At 41.5% G+C, this 24,074-nt stretch overlaps 1 protein-coding gene across 3 annotated transcripts in view; it reads right to left on the bottom strand.

Annotated features, from left to right (window-relative positions):
* The window catches only part of GPM6A (glycoprotein M6A), a 171,694-nt gene that overhangs the window by 101,713 nt on the left and 45,907 nt on the right, over nt 1–24,074 (bottom strand). Inside the window, exon 1 of one of the 3 annotated variants that reach the window (XM_083631346.1) lies at nt 8,920–9,405. The exons of 1 other annotated variant lie outside the window; for it this stretch is intronic. In XM_083631346.1, the coding sequence (XP_083487472.1) occupies nt 8,920–8,956 (37 nt within the window). In that variant the 5' untranslated portion in view covers nt 8,957–9,405. Of the gene's footprint in view, nt 1–8,919; nt 9,406–24,074 lie in introns of those variants that run through there. One more of the 3 variants, XM_083631347.1, reaches the window with a different exon arrangement.

Genomic DNA, 24,074 nt, shown 5'->3' with positions numbered 1-24,074 from the left:
CATAAGGAATATATAGGGATATAGTAAGTTGACTTCTTTGAAGCTTGATCTATCTACATTATGACTGACATTACACTGGCAGCAGCTCTCCAGGTTTTTTGACAGGAGTCTATTTCCGGTCTTACTTGCACATGCTGGGTATTGAGCATGGGACATAATACTATATGCTACATATATAGCTTTAAACTGGCATATATTATTTAGGTAAAAGAAGGACACATATTTTAAATAATTAAATTTGCTTCCCCACTAAATGCTGTTTTGCCTTTCTCTTTATCCAAAATGGCATTAGGCAGATAACTAGTTGAGGTATTTCATCAGCTGCTAAAACATCACTTCATTGAATGTTTAATTTTTACTACAGCAGAATAGATAATTGATCTGGCAGGGAACCTCTCTGCCCTCAAGCAGTGCATTAAACTAACAAGAACCATCCTTGTGCTGTTTAATGTTGAACTCAAACAATGCTGTTGTGCCCAAGTCCAAACCTAGCCAAGTGATGAAAAAGAACCTCATTAAATTCATTCATTATTTGGTAATGAAACAGAGGGTTGTATCCAGAGAAGCTTCCTCTGATGGAGTAAGCTTTTCGGCTGGATGAAGAGTCTTCTTCTACTGGGAGGAAGCTTCTCTGGAGCCAAACCAGAATGTAGTCTGTAGAAGAGTATATATGAACTGAGCATGAATCTAAAATTAAGGTTTCTGAGGACCACATGACATGTATATTTCCACCAATTTTATTTTTCTTTTAAAGATGAGCAACCATGGAAATGGGATTAAGCAGACCTCAGCACCACCAGAAATATGCACAAACACACGGCTTTGCACAGTTGCTTTTTCTTTAAAAAGCAAGAACCAAGTTAGAGGGAAGTGACATGCAACTGAGTTTAACATCTAGCTCAGCCCTCAAATAACACAAAACTGGTCTAATTCCAATGCTCCAAAAGACCAGACAGAACAGTTAAATACTTAAAATGAAGGGGAAATGTGTGTGCGTCCTATGGGGCGAATGCAGGCTTTCGCTGAAAGCCTCTCGCTCTCCAGGCTTCAGGAGAGCCCCAGCGCCAGCCCCACAAGCTCGGGGGACAGCGGGGAGGCGGAACACCGTCATCCCACTGTCTCCCAATGTGGTTTGGAGGCTGACGGCAGGGAGACGCGTGCTTCTCCCTGCCGCCAGCCCCGCAAGCTCGGGGGACAGCGGGGAGGCGCAGCGCGCCTTCCCGCTGTCCCCGGACCTGGTCTGAAGGCTGGCGGCGGGGAGAAGAGCGCTTCTCCCCGCTGCCGGCCCCACAAGCGCCTGGGGGAGAAATATAAAAAAAATTCTTTATTTCCCCCCCCCCCAAAAAAAAACTAGGTGCATCCTATGGGACGGTGCATCCTATGGGGTGAAAAATACGGTAATTGCCATTCCACACATCATGAAAGGCGAATCTGGGCTTGCCAACAACTGTATGCTCAACAGGGAGCTCTCAAGTGTTCTGTCATGAGACATTTGTCACTAAACATGTGATGGTCACATTCACACTTATAGCAGGTGTGTAAGTGTACACTTAAAATAAAATAACACATAAAAAGATAATACCCACAAAGTCCCCTGAATTAATGAATATAAACTATTTCATCATTGTTGCACAATACACACCTCCCATTGGAAGCAACAGAAGCAATTGAAAGCAATGGGAAAGAAAGAAGGGAAAGTATACATAAGTAGCCAACAGTTGCAGGGAAGTCAGGCAGGACAAAGCTCAGGCTTGCAAGAGAGGTTAAAATTAATAAAAGAGGTTTCTTCAGCTATGTTCAAAGCAAGAGGAAAAACAAGCAAGTAGTAGGTCCTCTGGGTGGAGAAGACAAAGAAATTCTAATGGGTGATAGAGTGGATGTGGAACTGCTCAACACCTTCTTTTCCTCCATCTTCACCCAAAAGGAAAGCAGTGCCAACCAGGGGATAACAGAATAAACAACATAAGGAGGGACCTGCAGCCCAGGATAGGAAAAGAGATTGTACAGGAATTAAATGAATTCAAATATGCAGGACTCTATGAGCTGCACTCAAGGGTACTAAAGAACATTGCAGATGTAATCTCAGAGCCTTTTGTCTATAATCTTTGAGACTTCTTGGAGAACAGGTGAGGGCCCTGCAGACTGGAGGCAGGCAAATGTTGCCCCCACCTCCAACAAAAAGGGGGGAACCCAGGTAACTACTGTCAGCTTAACATCAATACCAAGGTCCTAGAAGAGATAATTAAACAGTTGGTCTGCAAGTCTTTAGGAAATGATGCTGTGATTACTGACCCATAATGGGTTCCTTAGAAACAAGACTCTCCAGCCAAATCTCATTCTTTTTTTGAGAGAGTTTTGTTTTCTCCTGCACTGGTGGGTATGACCCAAACTAATGGCTTCAAGTTACAAGAATGGAGATTCCAACCAAACATCAGTAAGAACTTTCTGGGAGTAAGAACTGTTTGACAGTGAAACAGATTCCCTCGAAAGGTAGTGGACTCTTCTTCCTTGGAGGTTTCTAAGCAGACATTGGAACAGAGGCAGCATGCCTCTGAATACCAATTGCTATTAAACACTGGGAGAGGGATATTCCCTTCCTGCCCTGCTTGTGGATTCCCATAGGCACCTAACTGGCCACTGTAGGAAACAGAATGCTGGCGAAGGCAAGGCTTTATCCATAATATTTTGTCTTATGGTCTTCTGTTTGCCTCTGCTTTCAGAGTTGGAAGGGTCATCTAGTGCAACCCTCTGCTATGCAAGAATATGCAGCTGGGATTGAACCTGCAACCTTGGCATTATCAACACCATGTTTTAGCCAGCTGAGTTTAGGATAGCTCAGGCTTTCAGTTCTGAAAAACCTACCACCATCCCAGAATTTCCCGAAGAGGCCAAAAAAGATCATCCAATATTCTCTTTTGCTAAGAAAATTGCTGCTAGCAATAAGAAAACTTGCATAATTTTACATACTTTGAGTTTAGCAGCCTGTTTTTATTACTATGCTTGTTACCCCTTGCAAAATTTCATGTCACCTGCAGGAGATTATGAACACTATAGTTGGTTTTCTAATTAGGTAATATCTTACATATTTGTTTGTTTGGTTTACAGTGAATGTCCAAAATACTGAGACATAAGGGAATATTGACAATTCCACACACATTTAGGGGTTTCTGAAAATACATAATGTACAGTAGAATTAATGTTTCAGGTACCAATTGTCTCAATGAGATTTGGGATTTATGAGATTTGTGCTACCCACAGGCATCTGGTTGGCCACTGTGAGAACAGGATACTGGACTTGGTGGGCCATTGGCCTTATCCAACAGGTGCTTCTTATATTATTGTGGAAACAGAAGATTCAAATCTATGTCCGGACTGGAGGACCTGACAATTACTGGGCTTTTTCCAACTCTCTCTTTTGCTTACAGGATTTTTCAGGCTCCCCTAAACTTGGTCTCCTAATAGGCCAGAGATAGACATAAGATAAAGAATGATTTCAAAGTATAATTCTAGCATTTGGATCCCACTTTTCAACCTGAACTCAGCAAATCAAATGATGGCAGAAGCCTTTCAATCTTGCCTTCTTCTCTTCAAAATGGAAAAGCATCCCACAGCTAGAGAAGGAATCAGAAATGGGGAGGAGGCAGTGGCAGCAACAGGAGGGAACAGCAAGCAAAACTCATGGGGCTTCAGCCAGAATTTAATTTGCTGGTATCTCTGACACTTTGGCTTTGAAGTCTGGCTTGGAGCAATGTGAATAGGCTCTGAGCTCACTTTTTAGCTTGTGCCTGACTCAGTGTCCAGCTCCTGAACATTCTGCTAGTGATACATTAAGCATATACATGCTTCTCTGCTACAATTCAATGTGTCTTTTTCACTCTTGGCTCTCATCCTCTATTTCCTCCTCACCTTACTGCAAAGCCCTATACAATGTGTTACCAGCCAGAACTAACACAACCCACCAGGAGCTCAGTAAGCCTCCTATTTTTATTTTTCATTTTTTAAAAAATAAATAAATCATTTGAGACTGAAAAACAGGATGCTTCTACTTGAAACTGCATTTGATGTTTGCTTTAAGCTAACACAAGGAAGTCACCAGACAGGAAGACTCTGGGGATGCCACCTTCATGTCCCAAGAGTTTCTGGCACCCAGATAGGGGTGGCTCAAGATATTTTGCTGCTTGAAACAACAGATAAAATAACACCCCTCTGACATACACACACATCCTACATACAGAAACTAACCAGACTGACAGCTGCATCTTGCTTCAACACTGATTGCAGGATACCATCCTCCACCATGTCTGAGGACAGCAAGCTGACTTAAAGCGTCCATGGCAGGCTGTGTAGCATACACAACTTTGGTGTCTAGCACCTCACTGGCACCGCCCTCCCCCAGCAACAGCTGCCTAAGGCAGGTGTCTCTCTCTGCCTAATAGTAGAGCTGACTGTGCACTCTGGATATTCTTGATTCCCTAGACCCTCTGGATAATAAGAAGCATACTGGCTTCCCTGTGCTTTGGAAAGGATCCTGTAGCACTAGATCCCCATTTAGCCCTCTGGTTCCGCCCCTCCTTCACCACTCCTAAAGAGAGGAGGGTTTTGAGGAAAAACATCCTCCAACCCAATTCATATGCACACATACACCTGTTGGCAGCAAAAGAATGAGCAGCCCTTTGGCACCCACCTGAGATCCAAAGTAGACAACGCAATAAATGCATGACCACATTTGCATTATGTTTAAATCTTCAAAAGCAAACACAGCAGTTGCATGCAAGAGGATTCCGACTGGGACTGCAGTGTTGAAGGCAGGGTGTCATGTTAACCCTTTTGCCCTTGCCATCTTCCTGATGAAAATTGACACCACCTAAAGCTGCTTGATTGTCCTGGAAGGGAAGCTGCTATTTTCACCCATAGTAGCTTCCCTCCCCTGTGTTGGGAGTTCTGCAAATGGATCAGAAGCCTCTGTAGCTGCAATATAGATAAGTTAAATAAATAAATTAAGATTACCAGATGCAGCCATGCATTTGATGTATCATTTACTTTGACCCAGAGTCTTGGAAAATGTGTTCCACTTGATACAATCTGAACCCTAGTATGAATAATGGCAAAAAATATTTATCTCACTTCATCCTCACTCCATCAATGTCCCCTCCAAAATTTCATTCATGCTTGAGCCAATATTCTTAATGAGCTTGCAAGTGAACTGGGAGCTGCAGCCAGAATTCTACCTAGTGGCTTCTTCTCTGCTGTGGCTTAGGAGAAAGAGGGAGAAATGCGGCCCAGAAAGAAAAGTGTTTTCCCCTAATTTGAGTACTGAAGAGACCGATGTTTATTCAGATGGCTTGGAGAAGATCCAAAACAGCTGGATAATCAGTCAGCTAGATTATAACATTATTCATGTATGGCTTCATGGACACAGGGCTTGACAGAAAGGTCTGCAAACTTAGATAATCAAGAATTTCCTAGAAGTGGGAAATGGAGGCCAACTGTAAACACTGCCAGAGTTAGCACTTACACAACAATCTTTCTTTTTGGCATTCATACACACTGTGCTAGAATTTGCTGAATGAATGTTCAATGAATAGCATCCTGCAAAGCAGATTTGAACTATTTCCATTTTTCAAGTACAAAAAAAGCCAGGATTCAAACAAGAGTTTCTAATTTAAAGCCCTGTGTTATTGGCTTAATCCAGTGCTACTTGCTCCACTTGAAGTTCAAAAAGTCACAGCAACTAACATTGAATTCTAGCAGAACACTAATAGAATAATAATAATAATAATAAAAATATATATTATTTATGTAGCATCTCCAAGTGTTGAAAGCACTTCACATGTATTATCTAGTTACATTTGTTACAACAACCCTGGAAAGCAGGCATTAAACAACAGTTGTGTCCTCCAGATGTTGTGAGACTACAACTCCCATCACCCATCCACTAGCCATGCTGGCTAGGACTGATGACAGCTGGTGTCCAACAACAATTTTGAGGGAAGCATACTGGCTACTCCTTCCATAAGGTAAGTTTTATTATCTCCCAGTTTTGAGGGCACCGGATCTGAGTGACATCATAGCATAGGCAAGACCTGAACTGGGGATTTGGAGCCTCTTACCCACTACTGTGGAGTAGATTGTTACATTTCTGCTATTAGTTACAAACAGTATTTTCAATAGGAGGGCTACATATGTAAGCAATGGTCCCAAACTGAATTTAGAAATAGCACTGTCTATCTCACTAAGTTCCAAATCTTCTACAGTACTTTTGTATGGGTGGTGATGTACCAATAAAATGATTGTTGAATAAATAAAATGCTATCTACTGCAACTATTCGCATTGTATCTGCAAAATACATCAGCATGAAACTATGCATTTCCATCATGGCTGCTAGCAACTTGCAGTGCTGTGTGCTATGCTATGCTGTGAAGAAGAGGCTCAAAGCATTCAGCTGGTGTAAAGAATGGAGGACTTTGTAGGCAGTGACACAATGTATGCTTCAATCGATTTTCGGGAAAGAGGAAGAGGGACAGTGAAGAAACAAACAATTCCAGTCAAGATGGCAGCATTTTTATATATATAAAAAAGACACTTGTGTGATTCCATCACAATTAACATCATGGAGCACTTTCTTAGGAAAAGCAACATATAACTCACTAGTCAAACCACAAGAGGTATATCATGCAAGATCAGGAATGTAGAAACGAACATGCACATACTGCTGTACAAAAACAGCTATTGAGCAAGGGTACAATGCTATTGCCTCTTTCAAGGCAAAGGAATAGCCCTTAAATGATATGTAGAGACCAGAGGAACGAAGCCTGTATTTGACTGCCATATAAACATCTTCCCAATTCAGACCACAATTTTCATCTCCTTCCTCAGGATTCTGACTGCTGGTCAAGCAAAAAATTATAAGGACTGGACAAAGAGTTCCCCTGCCTTGCTCCCCAAACAACAGCCAGAGTAATGACCATCTTATTCTGCCTTCCAGAGAGAATGAAATGAAATGTAACCTGTCAGTGTTTGTGATCACAGCTGAGCTCCACTAGAGAGAAAAGGCTTCTCTCACACATGGCATATTGTGCATGGAAAACATGTTAGATGTGACAATCACACTATTAATTACAGCATTTTGAGTGCCCACTGGCTATTTCAAATGGCTGTCATTGGAATAAAGACACAGCCTTGTCTATGCCAACCTGTTAAAAGAATCCATTAACCGATACATATCTTGTTAATTATAAACATCTTCAGGTGTTGTTATGTTTTATGGAGATGTTCCCAGTTCTGGTTTATACTGCTTGCCTGGGCTTTCCATAAGTTTAGGTGGAACCTTTTTCACTGATTTTTTCTCTCTCAAGAACAATAACCATATGCTAGTTCACCACTTACATGAAAAATACTTTCCATAGGAGGACTTCATATGCAAGCAATGACCACAAAACAATTGCCTCAGAAAATGGCATTTATTGTGCCCACGCATGCACACACAAATGTTAATAGGTTTTTTCATGCTGTGCTTCTGATTTTTCATTAACATACTTCATATGCAGATGATTACATTGCTTAAGCTTAAAGAGTAAGCAACCACGTATGCATCTACATTTAGCATCTGTAGTAGCTTTCAAAAGCATACTGTGATTTGGAAAAACATATGAATTCATACGAGATATTACTGATAGAAATAAGCGTCTTTGCACACACATCCATTGCAATTAACTGTCTGGAGAGTTAGTAAACACTGGAAGGCTGTACACAGTCTAAGTGGGTCAGTTCTAATGAGAAAAGCATGACATCTACATGTAGCAAGGCAGATGGAACACAGACCAGAGAACTGGAACATGGAAACAACTGAGATATTATTTGTTTGCATGGAATTTGTAAACAAATAACAAAACAAAACAAAAAACCATTGTAATCAGCCCCCAGAACCATCTTCAGCTATGGAAAAACTATTTTAAGATCTGTTATGCCTGTAAAGTACAGTGGGATTAGATGTGTTTGCATTATTATTCCACTGGTTATAACAAGTATCCTCTGATGTGCCTAAGTAATTCCAGAATGCTCAGAGCAACATAAAAAACACTGATGTAACAGCACAGGACTAAGGATGAGATGGTGGGGGAAAGAGGCTCTAAACAGTGGGAAAATGCAGAACTATCACCTGGCAATAAGAATAGTGTGTCCATTTAGAAAGGTGGCACATACTGAAGTCTGCAACAACATGCAATGTGCACAAGAGATTATACAGAAAATAAGACAAATACACAGCTCTGTTTTATTCAGAAACAAAAGAAGATGCACTATACATAGTCAGAAATAAAAGAAACGTCAACCTGCAATCTTTCACATTAACAACCATTTTTCTCACTATACATCACAAAACAGAGGTCTTCCAACAGATAGCAAAAGAAAAGGGAGGGAAATATAGGCAGCACTATCCAAAATTTACAAAATATACGCAGAGTCTTTGTTCAGACTAGAAACCCATTCAAAGGTGTAAATAATGGTCACTTTGTTAGATTTCTAAATACAACTAGCTACAAATGTGTGTGAGTGGCTCTCTCATCGTTCACACTGGGCTCCCTTGACCCAGCTAGACAACCGTGAAAACACGAAATAAATGAAGGTTAACAAAGACTGGTCTGGGAAGCAGTTAACATTAAATGCTGGCAGTGTTAGTATTTTACATATAGGGCTGCACTGTGCATTCCTTACGCGTGAAATATCTGTGAATTATTTGGAAAAATCTTTACCACCTATCTTGTCGCAACAACAAAAATGGCTTTTAAAAATGGAAGTGGGGGGATCTTTCCAACCATCTACACAAGAATTTTAATTACCATGCAGAGATAGAGAGAACAGAAAGACAACATCCCACTCATACACACACAAACACCCAAGCAACTAGTTTATCACAATACCTTTTTGTGTCTGTCCCTCTTCCATATTTTCTTCCATGGCTACCTTTCTTCACTAGATACTGCTGCACAGGTTTAATCAAAAGCCCCCCTCAAATGTAGGGAAAACTGTAGATTTATTTTTCCCGGGAAGCTCCAACAGCACTGGCTTATGCAGGTCTTCGGAGCTTAGCTAAGGCTCCCCTCACTCTCCTTCCTTGCTTGGAGACAGGCTGTCAAGTGTAATTTCATTCAAATTACTCTCCCGTGAAGATTATCAATTTTTCTTCTCAAAGCTGTCCATTGTATACCACTGTAAGCAGGTATTCAAATGAAAAGCCTGTGAATTTGGGGGGGAATTTTGGTTGGGGTCCCAGTAGCCGTGTCACTGTGATTCGTAAGGCTCACTTTGCATATAAAACAGGGGGGAGAGAAATTGATGTTTGCATTGAAATCTGTGCTTTAAATTGGAAACAGGCTGCACTGCGAACAGATGGAGGGGTGTCTTCCTAACATGAAGCAGACCACGAACCTATAATTCCCCCTATTTGCTACCAAAGTGGGAAAGCCCAGATGCCTGTAGCTGTGGATGCTGCAATACTGCGATACTTATTTCTCCCTCACATACACTACCATGTATTTGGCTTAAAAGGATTTCTAAACACATAATCACAATTCAGTTCAGAAATAGTGATAGGAATCTTGCAGTTGTTTGTGTGCGTGCACATACACACACATATGCAAGAGAACGCAAAGGTATCTATGAAATCTAACATTTCAGTTTTCACCAAATCTGCTCTCTGAATATATCACAAATTTACAAGCTGGATAAAAAAAGGACCAAAATGTGAAAAGACGAATACAGTTTTTGGAATTAAAATGGTACTTGTGGATTATTTCAATGCAAAGCTAACACATAAAAACATTAAAAATATTTAAATCCTTCAAATCTCTTATCCAATACACAGAGACATAATATTAGCTGTATGTTACACCACCTCATGCAACAACAACAAAAAAAAGGATGCTGAAAGGGGGAAACAAATCTGTTGTGTTGTGGACTGGTTAGGGAATGCAGAGGTTAAGTACATCATGAAGACACCTGCTTGTTTGGGGAGATCTGCAATCTGATTTTGAATACCAGCTTGATTGAATACTGCAGTCTAGAGGTGAAATTGCATTCCTGTGCCTTACATCATTGGGTGGCACAGAATAAATTTGGAGTTCCAACACTCTGCATGGGTGTCAAAGGAAAAAACTCTAAATCCGTATTTTATGAAACCTTCCTGTTTCTGTTTCTGTTTCTCCAATTCTATCATCAGAGAGCAATAATGTTTCGTTATGAAAAACATTTAACAAATATACATAAGGTATTAAATCTGACACAGAGAACAGGCAGCATCTTACTCTATTGGCTTATGTACTCTGTCCTAGGGAAAATTGATTATAGCTTCAGTGGACTGCCATAGTAGTACAGCAAGAAGCATCCACCTACCTAGGTGCTTTAGCGAATATAAGCCATGGGTGTCCACAGGAGGAGGGGGGCAGTACTCCCCCCTTGGATGAACAGTGGGTTCATATCCATAGCTTTTCTTTTTCTTTTTTTTAAAGTAAGTTTCTAGTTTTTTAAAACCTGAGTTAAGAAGCAAAATCTGCATGTACTAATTGTGTGGTGATAAACTAACCAGCTTACCATTTCAGTGTTTAACATTCCTCCCTTCCTCCAGAAATAAATAAATAAATTGTGTGGATGCCCACCACAATATCAACATTAAATTTAATACTAAACAAGTAACTGATTTTAGCTTTTTATAAACCAATGTATCTAGCATTGCCATCTGCCTCCAAATCACTGTTAACCTGCAGAATGGCAGAACCAACGATTATTCATGATGCAGCAGAACCCTTTGCACTATAAATAGCTGAAGAAGCCACCCCAAAAGGCACAATCATGCGCCACCATGGGGCCACAGCGAGGGAAATATGTGTCATGAATGTCTCTGCCTTGCTTATCATGTAAAAAATGTTTCCTAACCATGTTGTCCTATTAACGTTCACTCCGAAGTAAGTTCCATTGTATTGAATGGGGTTCACCCTTTTGTTAACACCTTTAGAATTTCAACCCAAGTCAATAAAGTGACTTATGCCCAAAGTGAACTCACTGAAATAAATGACCACCAGTAACTTGTCCATTGCTTGCAATGGGTCTACACTGAATATGACTTAGTTGGATGGCATCCTGTGACTTCACATATCATGTGGAAACCAAACAGAACCAATCATCCGATGAGTTTCTAAATGTATTCTGCATGAGCTGGAATCTGTTGCAAATAAAAAGCCCTGCAAACAGAAAGCACACAGACAAACTACTCTGTGAAGTAAAGGAATGGTCTTTACATGTTCCATTCCTATTCTGTCTGAATCTCCTGAACAGTAGCTATGAGCTATTGAGCCATCTAGAACCTGTATTCTGCACATAATACTCCAAAGTTTGGACTCCTGGTCCCCTAATTTAGGGCAAGTAGGCCATCTAGTTTACTTAGTCTTAACACCAGCCATGGACACCACTAACCCAGGATACAGGCAGCCCCCCCCCCCCCATTTGAAACCCATTGGAAAAGCCTGTGAACACCCAATTCTGCCCCCGTTCCAACCCACCCCACCCCACTCCAGCCCCACTGTACCCTTTCAGTGACATTTCAGTGGTGTCTTTGTGGTGTTTCTGGGTCACTTCCAGGTTCAGTGTGATGCATATATACGCAGTCATGCATACTGAACAGGTGTAAATGGGGGGCTGCCTGTACAATCGTTAGCTGTATAAAAAGGTAAAGGTAAAGAACCCCTGACAGTTAAGTCCAGTCACAGACAACTCTGGGGTTGCGGCGCTCATCTCGCTTTACTGGCTGAGGGAGCCAACGTTTGTCCGCAGACAATTTTTATGGGTCATGTGGCCAGTATGACTAAGCCGCTTCTGGCAAAACCAGAGCAGCGCACAGAAACGCCATTTACCTTCCCGCCGGAGCAGTACCTATTTATCTACTTGCACTTTGACATGCTTTTGAACTGCTAGGTTGGCAGGAGGTGGGACTGAGCAACGGGAACTCACCCCGTCGAAGAGATTTGAACTGCCGACCTTCTGATTGGCAAGCCCTAGGCTCAGTGGTTTAGACCACAGTGCCACCCGCGTCCCGATTAGCTGTATAAAATACTTCAAAAGATATGCGGGATGATTCTGAAATTCTCTTCTGCTTTACTTCTGCTTTGGCAGTGAAGAAACCATGGAATCTATGAGCATACAACCGTACACCTGCTTTTCGTAGGCATAACGGGCTCAAGAGTAAACCAACACGCACTATGGTTCATTAGTGGCTATTACTCAAGAGAAACAGATATGCAGCTACATACGTATCAGTTTTCCCTGGGTAATAGTCATTAAATGAACCATGAAGATGACTCACTCTCATAACCCACTTATAGGACTGAGCTTTTTAATTCTTCACTAATCGTTCGAAAATCCACATGAGTGCGTAAGCATTTTTTACTTTTGATATTTCTTTTAATCTTAAAAACATTTTAAGGTTTAAATAAAGAATCTGCTTGCTCATTTCACCAAATATTTGAGCAAGCGAGCTACACAGTCCAGCTAGCAATCTTGATGTGCATAATAAAAAGGTCCCAATACAGGTTCTAGCATTGCTCAACTGATAAAGAGTTGCGCACTGAGCTAGGAGACCTAAGTTGAAGTCCGAGTGGAGTCGGAGAGCTGAAAATAGTGCCAATATATTTCACATCTGGCAACCAATGTGCCCCTTTGATTTCAGATAGTACATGGTTAAAGGTAAAAGGGACCCCTGACCATAAGGTCCAGTCGTGGCAGACTCTGGGGTTGCGGCACTCATCTCGCTTTATTGGCCGAGGGAGCTGGTGTACAGCTTCCGGGTCATGTGGCCAGCATGACTAAGCCGCTTCTGGCAAACCACAGCAGTGCACAGAAACACCGTTTACTGCCAGAGTGGTACCTATTTATCTACTTGCACTTTGAGGTGCTTTCGAACTGCTAGGTTGGCAGGAGCAGGGACTGAGCAACGGGAGCTCACCCCATCGCGGGGATTAGAACTGCCGACCTTCTGATCGGCAAGCCCTAGGCTCTGTGGTTTAGACCACAGCACCACCCATGTCCCTTATACATGGGTACATGGCTAGGTGAGTCTAAAAAGCCCTATGAGGGAGGCTTAGTTTGGTTGGAATCAAGGATACACTTCCAGAGTTATTGCTAAATACATTACTCCTGGTAAATGATCCACCATAGCCACTAGAGAGCTGTGAAAATTTGTGACCTGGGCTTTTTAGACTCATCTACCCATGTACTATCTGAAACCAAAGGGGCGCATTGCTTGCCAGGTGGGATTCCCCCCCCCGCCCCAGCTTTTCTACCCCACTATCCTACTTCATGGGGTCTTGGACTATCACTGCCTTTAATAACTGTGTTTATTAACCATTATTATGTTAATTATTAATTAAACTCAATGCGAAGTGCTTTATGTTTTTTTTAAAGTAAACAGTCGTATGCAGTGTAAGTTGATGAGGAGTGGGAGGCAAGAGCAGCAGATAGTTTTTCATCTGCATATTTTCATGTGGACTTACAGAAAATGACAGTGTTGCTGGTGAACCACTAAAAAGACCAAAAAGAAGAAGCAATAGCCGGTGTGTGAGAATGTGGTTTGGAGAGATGTTAACCTGTCTGTCATGTTTACTGTCAGTGCTGCAACTTACAACAAATCAAATGATTTCTCTTTCCAGTTCAAATGCAACTCTGAGCAGCGTAAGGTTCGCAAGGGCAATTTCAAAGACTTTCGGAACTACCAACTTTACACCACCTGTCAATCCCGCCAAGGTCTGAAATTACACAACCACATTTCAAGTGTATTACAGCAGTGCGCATGATCTGAAGAGGCTGCCCAGCTCCGGAAACCGCCCAGCACTAGATAAAAGAAGAATGCTGAACTGGAAGTATGGAAACTGTAGTGCTACAAAAGAACTTGGGATAATTCAAGTGAGTGCATGCGTCTTCCTGTTTGGTAAAATCACAGTGCTGTGGCTTCCAGTACTAAGAAATGATGCACCACTGCAGGTGCTGACACAAGTGATTTGGCAACTAAAATACAGTATATCCAGGCAGAGACTCGTAAAACAATATTGTCAGGGTGCAGCACAGGATGTGAAGGAGCCTGGTTGCTCCTGACTTCCTGTTTCTGCCCATTTAACAGTTAGGACCGAAGAAAGAAAAATATTGTTGTTCTCTACTCACTGCAACACCCATTGGAAATTATGGTTTTAAAAAGGAGACATGAGGGTGGGGGAGAGAGACTGTTCCATGTCCCTTTCCTATCAAGTCTTTCATATTTATGAAGTATGAAAGGAGGGGGAGGGGGTTTCCCAACCATATGTGTTGGGAGTCTATGTATCAATTACATTATGCATCAGGTGAGACAAGACATCTGGAAACTATTAACTCCACATATATTAGACCTGGGGTGCCAACTTGAATAAAATATTGGGGGCCCAGGTAAGCCCTGCCCCACATAATCAATCACATGGCATGGCACACACATACACCATTTGAATGACAACACCCATCAACTGGGAAGGGCAGCCCCTTCAAATATTTTAGGGGTGGCGAAGGAACCTCAGCCCCCAGGAGTTGACTCCTATCTACATATTAGACTGCTGCATAGCTGTAAATGAAAGGCAACATCCTTCGGGTAGTGGGTGTTTAACCTCAATTCAGATACATCTGAAATGTATCGCCTAAGAAAATCTCAGTGCTCTGGCTAAGCTGATAAGAGTAACAAAAGTTAGACAGGCTCCTATTTAGAGACAAGAGGGGGATGGAGATGCTGAAAAACTTGGCCCATTCAGTGTTCAATTATTTAGTTCACTGAACTTTCCAATATAGCCTAATTCTTTTCTGAACTGAGCTGCAACCATTTCATCTTTATCCAAGCACTGATCCCAGCCAGATAGTGTGCAGAGCAATCAGCCATGTTAGCAGGCTTGATGAAACAGTGTCACGGAATTGACACACTGACACAGTAATCTGCAATCAGAGTGGAAAGAACTTGCTATCATGTGCTAATTCTGTTTGTACATACTAACATTCTGACTTAAGTTTGTGTAACAAGTCAAACTAGTTTTCCCTTCTTTGTCATGAAGGGGGAGTTCATGATCCTTTCATTACTTTTTATTGAATAAAATAAAATATAAAATAAAAACATTCCTTCCAGCAGCACCTTAGAGATCAACTAAGTTAGTTATTGGTATAAGCTTTTGTGTGCATGCACACTTCTTCAGATACTTTTACTTTTTACTTTTACTTTTTACTTTTTATTACTTCACCATAAGTAAACCTTCAAAGACATATATACATCTATGCTCCCATTTAAATCTGATGGCATTACTTTCATTTTGGCATACCAAGAAACAAAAGGAGCCAAAGCTCATTTCCAGGAGTTCCTGCAAGTGTTGTTGGATTGTTAGAATGACAAAAAAAGTTATCACTTACTAAGCCTAGTAGAACTGCCCATCTCCTCTCTCCATGGTCACCATAATACCATGTCCAAAATTGCTGCCGTTTACTAAAGCTCCACAATCAACTGACTTCTCGTGTGAAATCACTTGCTTTCTCCTTCCTCTATTCAACCGTTTTGCTCTACTATACCCACAAGGTGTTTTCAAATAATAAAACAACACAAAATCTAAAAAACAGTTCAAATAAAAAAGCCGATGCCACATACAGCTTTTTTAAAAAGTAACAGATTAAGACTCTGTTACTTCTCCATTGCTGAATTTTGTTGTGGTTTAGTCGTTTAGTCGTGTCCGATTCTTCATGACCCCATGGACCAGAGCTCGCCAGGCACTTCTGCCTTCCACTGCCTCCCGCAGTTTGGTCAAACTCATGTTAGTAGCTTCGAGAACACTGTCCAACCATCTCGTCTTCTGCCGTCCCCTTCTCCTTGTGCCCTCCATCTTTCCCAACATCAGGGTCTTTTCCAGGGAGTCTTCTCTTCTCATGAGGTGGCCAAAGTATTGGAGCCTCAGCTTCAGGATCTGTCCTTCCAGTGAGCACTCAGGGCAGATTTCCTTAAGAATGGATAGGTTTGATCTTCTTGCAGTCCATGGGACTCTCAAGAGTCTCCTCCAGCACCATAATTCAAAACCATCAATTCTTCGGTGATCAGCCTTCTTTATGGTCCAGTTCTCACTTCCATACATCACTACTGGGAAAACCATAGCTTTAACTATACGGACCTTTGTTGGCAAGGTGATGTCTCTGCTTTTTAAATGCTGTCTAGGTTTGTCATCGCTTTTCTCCCAAGAAGCAGGCATCTTTTAATTTCGTGACTGCTGTCACCATCTGCAGTGATCATGGAGCCCAAGAAAGGAAAATCTCTCACTGCCTCCATTTCTTCCCTTTCTATTAGCCAGCAGGTGATGGGACCAGTGGCCATGATCTTCGTTTTTTTGATGTTGAGCTTCAGACCATATTTTGCGCTCTCCTCTTTCACCCTCATTAAGAGGTTCTTTAATTCCTCCTCACTTTCTGCCATCAAAGTTGTGAATATCTGAGGTTGCTGATATTTCTTACAGCAATCTTAATTCCTTTGTTGCACAAAGTAAAGCTACTCTCACTAGAAAAGGGGCAGCTTGCCTGCTTCTTGAAGACCAACCAAGCAGTGTGAACTTCATAGAGAAAAGCATTTAACAGCTGAGGAGCTAATCCAGTCAATCCAGAGCCAGTGCATTTAGACTGGTCTTTAGGTTCAGAAAACCATACTAAGATCTGGGTTTCCCTAAGAAGTACCTTTGCTGTAGGAAGCAGTAATTTTTTTATATTTCTAATTAAAGCACTGGTATTCCCAGAATAAATGCAGAATCATTTACAAATTATGTGCAAGAAATCACAGAGGGAAACTGTTCAATACATTTATATGCTGCACTCATTTTCTGCTCTACTGGAGGCAATAAGGATCCACCCTATTAAACTGTCCACTACAGACTGCAAGGTCTGTAGTGTTTTGTGTTTTGTCTCCCAAAAGGTTCAGGGGCAGCACAGATTTCTCTCCTCTTTGGGTCTGAGTCTAGAAACCACATCAGTTGCACTGTGAATATAATTCTTTATTGGCCTTACCCTTCCTTGTTGGCTCATCCATCCAAATGGAATTCATCCCATCTTTTCACCAGGGGACAAGAAAACATTTTAAGATGAGCACAAAAGAGGAAGCTAAAGGCAACAGGGTATAAAGATCACTGCACAAAAGGCTTCTGCCTGAGCTGCTCCCAGGAGGGCTAAGAAGATTTACAAACCAACACAGTCCATAAATGTTAAACAATTTTGAAAGTCAGCATTAGCTGATTGTGATTACAAATCCTTAGTTGTAGAGAAGTTGTAAAAATCAAGCTGTATTCATAGCAATTTACCACCAGTTATTTTATACATTCTGGTACTGCTGAAAGGACAGTTTATCTCTGTCTGTGAACTGGTCTGCTAATGACAAATGAAAGATGCACGGAAATGCAGTACTGGCTCTATTCTCTCAGAATGTAAATTAATTCACATTGAAAAGGAGGGGTGTGCATATTATTGAGGTCTGCATCCTAGCCTATCACTTTGCACTTCAGCTGAAATTGTACATAATAAAGCTAGATATCCAAATTTGATGAAAATGTCAACTGTTCATTATTAGGAGATTTAACCTTACAAAGCATTCCACTAAAACGAAAACCAAAAAGGTTTTAAGATCTGTGAATGAAATGGAGCCTCAGATGAACTGAGTTAAGGAAAAATCACACTGATCAGATCTGCACATCATGGTAAGCCAACGCTCGCCTTGCATATGCCAACTGCACCCACTTTGGGCCAGTGCGTGAAATAAATAAGTCATGAAACCTATCTAAATGATACATCCGAATCGAGGTTCATGCTTTGTTTCACTCAAACAAGCCATGAGTGGGTAATCCAGAAACAGACATTGACTTGTCATTATGATTTGTTTCTCCCCCTATTAGTGCATTTGCAGAAAAGCATTGTCTATGATTTACCAGGCCAGCAAAACTGGGCAACTAAATGCAGCATGGGAATGTACAAAACTCTCTTCTTCATCTAAAGTTTGGAAAGAGGGAGATCTGAAAGCTACAATTCAAAGTGACCACATTATCAGAGAATACAAAAGAACAGTTTATAAATATAATTCATACGAAACTGTAACACTTTTTTTTAAAGTGTTTGTTCCTTAGTATCTTTGAATGAAGCAAAATGGTTTACAATAACCTAACAGCAACATCATTCATAAGTTTGGAGGCACTGACTGTGAAAAGAGGCCAAGAATTACCATAGTACATTTTGGGAGGTATCCAAGCTCTGTTCCCTTTATAAACTCAAATTAGAAATCTCTTAGTACAATGTGATTAGAAGATCGTCTTAATCTGCAAAACCAAATCACATAAATGGATTTCAGAACAGTTTTCAAATGGCAAAATCTCCTAGTTCCTAGTACACGTGGAGACCAACAACCACGGAAAACAGCTGGTTAAAAATGGCATATCCTTGCAACTTGGGCTACCTAAACTGTTGACTTCAGTATAATACCAATTCCATGATAAACTGTAGCATTTTAGATTTTAAAATAGTAACATCTTTCCTTCTTCCTAGCCACCAGCAGTTTACATTAAATTTCATCTGAAACACTGCAGCCCAAATATAGAACTTCCCTTAATCCTTGGATAAACTAATAATGTTAAAAGCCTACGTTTGCTCAGATTTATAATAAAGCTTTCTTAGACACACTAAATAAATGTAGAAAGCAATACAAGCCTGCATTCAAAAGGCATGGTACTTACTGGCCACTATTAAATAAATCAAATTTGGTATCTACAATCCAAGAAGGATTTGTGGTAACAACACCTGTGTGACTAGTTTAGGGACATGGGATGGGCCATTCCAGATAAGCCAACATAGCTACAAAATCCTCTTCTAGAGGTCAATGTAAGGTGAACCCTCCCCTTCCCACACAATTTAGCCAACCAGTTGTGAAAATGCAGGATAAAAGATCTCCTTTGTTCCTGCTGAAGTCAAGATGCACCAAGTATTAAAACATTTCACCATCCCCTCTTTGCAGGTGTTATTTCCCCAGGAAGCACTCAAAGGAGTATTAAAGTTTTCACAGAGAAGAGAGGATTCATCTCCGTTGCCTTAGCAACTGAGCTGACACTCCCTGTTTTGCTATGCTAGGCAAAAAGGAAGCATCACCCTGCCACTTCTTGGAAGGGCATCAGAATGTAGATCTGAATGTGGATTTTGTAATGGAATCCCTGGCTGGCTGGGTTCACATAGTAAAAAAGAAACAAGATTCCACCCCCCCTTTTTTTTTAAGCAAAGCAGCAGATCGTTAGTAAGAAAGAAAAAAGTGCCACTTGAAAGCACACTCAAAAGTGTTCTCTGCAAAAGAGTAATGGTACAACTCTAGTTAATGCTTATCACTTACCAGAGGTTAACATAAATATATATCAGTATTATATGCATGTACATATGGATACATAACAAAAGTATGCTTAACATACAATTCTAACAGAAAGGCCTCTTGAACATGATTGCTGCCAAGTCTGAGGCTGTAGAACTTGCATGGCTTCCTGGACTCTAGAAAGCTGCAGGTGATGAATCAATAAGGCTGGAGCACAAGATACATAAATCTCAAGGTAAATCCAACTGAACATAGGTGAAAGCAGATTACTGCACCTATGACATGGCAGTGACTCCAGTGAATAAGAACTACTCTTTGCTTCTGTTGCACCATCTAGTAGCCATCCAGCAAAGCATTTCCAGGTGACAAAGAGGCTTCTGAAATTTGGCTAGAAGGAGGAATGATGAACCTACTGGAGACAAGTTTGCCAGGCACTTAGATGATAAAGTTTCTCATATCTGCACTAAATTAGATACCCTCAGGGCTAGTCCTGTAGAAGAGTCCAGAGCACCATTGGGTCCCTTATTAATGCATCCTCAGGATTCAGACTAGTTGTTTCAAGGAGTTTAGCCCTTTATATGCATTATCAGTCCTTGCCCCTTGTGTGCCCCATGGGCAAGATCTCCTTCTCCCATGCTCCTGGTTCTTAATGATTCCCAACAGGCAGACAGCAAGGTAAATATGACATGCAGTGGCGTAGCGTGGGGGGTGCAGGGGGGGCCGGCCGCACCGGGCGCAACATCTGGGGTTAGGGCAAATCCACGGGTTAGGGGGCGCAAATCCACGGGTTAGGGGGCGCAAATTACTTGCCTTGCCCCGGGTGCTGACAACCCACGCTACGCCACTGATGACATGTACCCACCTGGTGCCTAAACTCATATTGGAAGGCCATGGACTGTTCTAAGATAAACAGAATGCTCTCGCTCTTCAAGAAGCTAAGAGCACAGGGAGAGCAGGCCAAATGTCCAGGATCCTGTGTTTACAGTGTCCAACCAAATGCTTGTTGCCAGAGGCAGCCTCCTGCCCCCACCACCACGATGCCCCACCCTCCACTTTCACCCACACCCACTTCTGCTACCAGAACTCCCGGGCTTTTGATGAACCGTGCGAGAGCTGGGCCATTTCTCTTAGCATTGCCACTTGGCTTCTCCACCTCGGGGTGGGAGATGAGTGGACACCACTGTGCAGTAGAATGCGTCCCTTTCACCGCCAGCGGTAGAAGTGGTGGGGTGGCCCAAGCATGGCCTCTTGCACTTTTACCACCAGAGGCAGGCACTTCACCCCACTTCATAGGCCTATGGCAAGCCCACAAGCAGAACCTGAATGTAACAGCACTCTCTGCACCTGCAATACTCAGCAATGGGTATTCAGAGGCATACTGCCTCCAAACAGGGGAGTCAGAACATAGCCATTGTGGCTGGCAGCCATTGATAACTTTATTCTCCATGAATTTGTCTAATCTTTTTAAACCGTCCATGTTAGAAGCCATCACTGCATCTTGGGGGAGCAAAATCCACAGTAGGTGCTGTCCGAAGAAATGCTTTTTTTTCCCCTTTTCTATTTTACATCCTCCAACATTCAGCTTCATTGGATTACAAGTTCTTGCATGGACAGACAGAGAAAAAGTTTCTCCACCCACCTTCTCTACACCATGAGTAATTTTATACAGTTCTATCATGCCCCCTTTGCTATTTATCTAGAGTAAAAAGCCCCAGATGTTGCAGCTTTTTCCTCATGGGGAAGTAGCTCCAACCACTTGGTCCTTTTTGGTATGGTGTCAGCAGGCAAGGAAAAGCTAGGATCTTGTCCGCCAACTGCTAGGACATAACAACAGCTAGCAGAGTTTAGGAACCAGACCAAACACTACATTCTCTTGTAACATGCTGGAAGCTGTATGCCAATGGTTGGTAGAACCAAATCCAAATGGGTTGGGGCCAGTGCTCAATATGGGTGTTGCAAAGGCCACACATTCCTTGTGTTCACACACATCCACAGATTTTTCATCTGTTGATGAGAGGTAGAGGTGGGTCAGATGGGGAGGGCTGGTAAGCTGGATTCAGCTCAGAAGCCAGAGGGTCTAGAGCATAAAGCAAGCAAGGGCCTTGGCAGCATCTGACTAGAAAGTGAAAACCCGGGCCGATATAAAAAGAAATATCAATCAGCCAAGCCTTTTATTTGTATGCCACCTTTCCAAAGTTAAAACTATGCTCAAGGCAGCTTACAATGTATAAAAAAATACATAACTACAAACCTAAAAGCAGTTATAAATAAACAAAATTTCAAAAAGTACACAACCAATTTGAACAAATTCCACATTAATCCAAAATAAAGATACAAAAAATTAGCATCAGCAGCAACAATACCCTTCCAACAAAAGCCCCTCATAATGCCCCAACCCAAGACGAATAAATAAGCTGTTAGCATGCATCTGTTTGCATGCATATTTGAAAGCACCTCAAAATACACATTCCGTACTAAACAGTGTGGTGCTGATAGATGGGGTCCTTATTCAGAGGTGCATTTATGTCCACAGTTTGCCATCCTAGTAATGCATGCGTACAAGATGCAGATCTCCTTCACGGGATCAGGGCGACTGAATGCAGATGTTGCTGAACATCTAGAACTCCCACCAGCCCCAGCAAGCATGGCCAAAAGCCAGGCATGATGCGAGATGTGGCTCCACAACATCTGGTGGGTCAATGTTTCCCCATGCACAAGAACTGCTTCAAGCAGCTTTTCGGAACCTATCATAAGCTGACAATGGTGCTCTCTTCCCTGTTGTTCCTTATCTCTATGTAACCCTGTCTTTCTGCAAAGAAAACATCTTGCTTTCTGGGTTAAGTCCCCCAACCCCCAGCCAGTATGAACAGTGGTCTGGGATGAAGAGAGGGAGCCCAATAAGCATCTGAAGGGCTACACGATCTCCACCACCATCACCAATGAGGTGCACAACATAATTTACATTCGACGCCTGGGTCTTTATTTCCAAATATGCAGAATATTTGGGACTATTATTCAAAATGCATCATTGGTAACATATACTAAAGTGACTGTGAAAAATTTGAGAAAGACAAAATGGGGGGAATTAATTAAAACAAAGGAAAAGTTGGGGTGGTGAGGTTAAAAGAGTAGCTGCTGCTGTTCTAACCATTCATTTTCTTCCCTTTCACATTCAAAGCTGGCCACAAAATCAATACAATATTGAACAGACCTCTTTAAAATCTATCCCCTGAATCTCATCCATCTATATACCACCCAACTGTCAGTAACTGTGCTGATAGTCAGATTAAGTACTCCCTCTGGGTGAAGGTAGTTAATTCGCGGACTGATTAAATCTTCATGCTTAGGTTTGCAGAAAACTAGATTTGGGGCAAAATAATATGAATTCAGAGTGGGGGAAGAACTTTAAAACATTCAGACTCTCCAGAACTAATGGCACCAGCATGTACCTTCCAATCATCACATGCCCCTGTTGATGAACAAGCAGAGGGGGCTATGTTTATCATCTCACGATTGCACCAGACTGGGTGAAGTTTAGATCTTAAAACATTCGTGAATATCTGGAAACTGGGATTGAAAAGTGGGGGGTTTAAAATTAGTTATTCAGTATATTTCCATAATGATTTCCCTCCTCCTGGAGATATTCTCACATTGATTCATATATTTCTTTTAATAGCTTGCAAGACGCCATGTAACCATATAATAGCAAGAGATTATTGTTGTAATAAATAATGTTGTCCTGTGTCTTATTTCTTGCCGCTAGAGACCATGAAGTTTATGCCAACATGGGCTAGAATTTGTTCCTAAGGGCATTATCCACAGCTGTTGAAACAAACGTCATATGACCCTTGTCTGCCCTGATAAGTATCACACTCAGTGTTATTTCTACAGCTTTAAGTGATAAATCTTTAGCTAAACCTAGACAATAAGAACCAATGCAAGGAAATTTCACAGAGATTACCTATCTTTGTAGTTTATCTTTCCCTGTTGTACGGAAACCCATAAAATGCAAGGTTTCATCCAGTATGCTTTTTCACAGATAAGAAGGCTGCTTCCCCTGTTATATAATTTGTACATACAGATTCATACCCTGTATAGGGAAATATTTATTTCGTAATGTCCAAATGACAGCACTGATGTATTTTTTCTATTCAAACGAACATATGAGGAAGCAGATGCAGTCTCACTTCCCTTGGCTTGAAGCATGCTTTTTTAAAAAAATAAATAAATGCAACAATACCCAGACAACAGAATACATACAACATCATTCAGGGGTATGGATCAGTAAGTCCAAAAAATAATAATAAAGAAAATCTTATCAGCACTGTAAATGCAACCGCCAGTAAAAGGTGAAAACAATGGTGGTGCAGAAATACCTGTGGGCAATCAAAAGTGAAACCAAGCAGCCTACCTTCTGCAATAATTAGCATTATAGGCATAATAATAATTAGCATTATAGACTAGGGACATCTGGCAGTGATAACCCAGGTTTACAATCTTGCCATGTTGCTGAGTGCACCACCAAGCCTGGATCTCCATAAGGCAGTGGCAGCCAAAAATGCTCATCATAAATAGCTGAGAAATCAATGTGAAGGCCTTCGGATTTGCAGTCTGCTTTATCTCTAGAATAGAGTAAATCAATGGAGTGCATGTTGAGTTGCC

The sequence above is a fragment of the Podarcis filfolensis genome, assembly GCF_964270895.1.
Source record: "Podarcis filfolensis genome assembly, chromosome: 9".
In the NCBI taxonomy this organism is placed as follows: domain Eukaryota; kingdom Metazoa; phylum Chordata; class Lepidosauria; order Squamata; family Lacertidae; genus Podarcis; species Podarcis filfolensis.
Note: the sequence above shows the minus strand (reverse complement) of the source record. Positions and strands in the feature narration are given on the sequence as shown.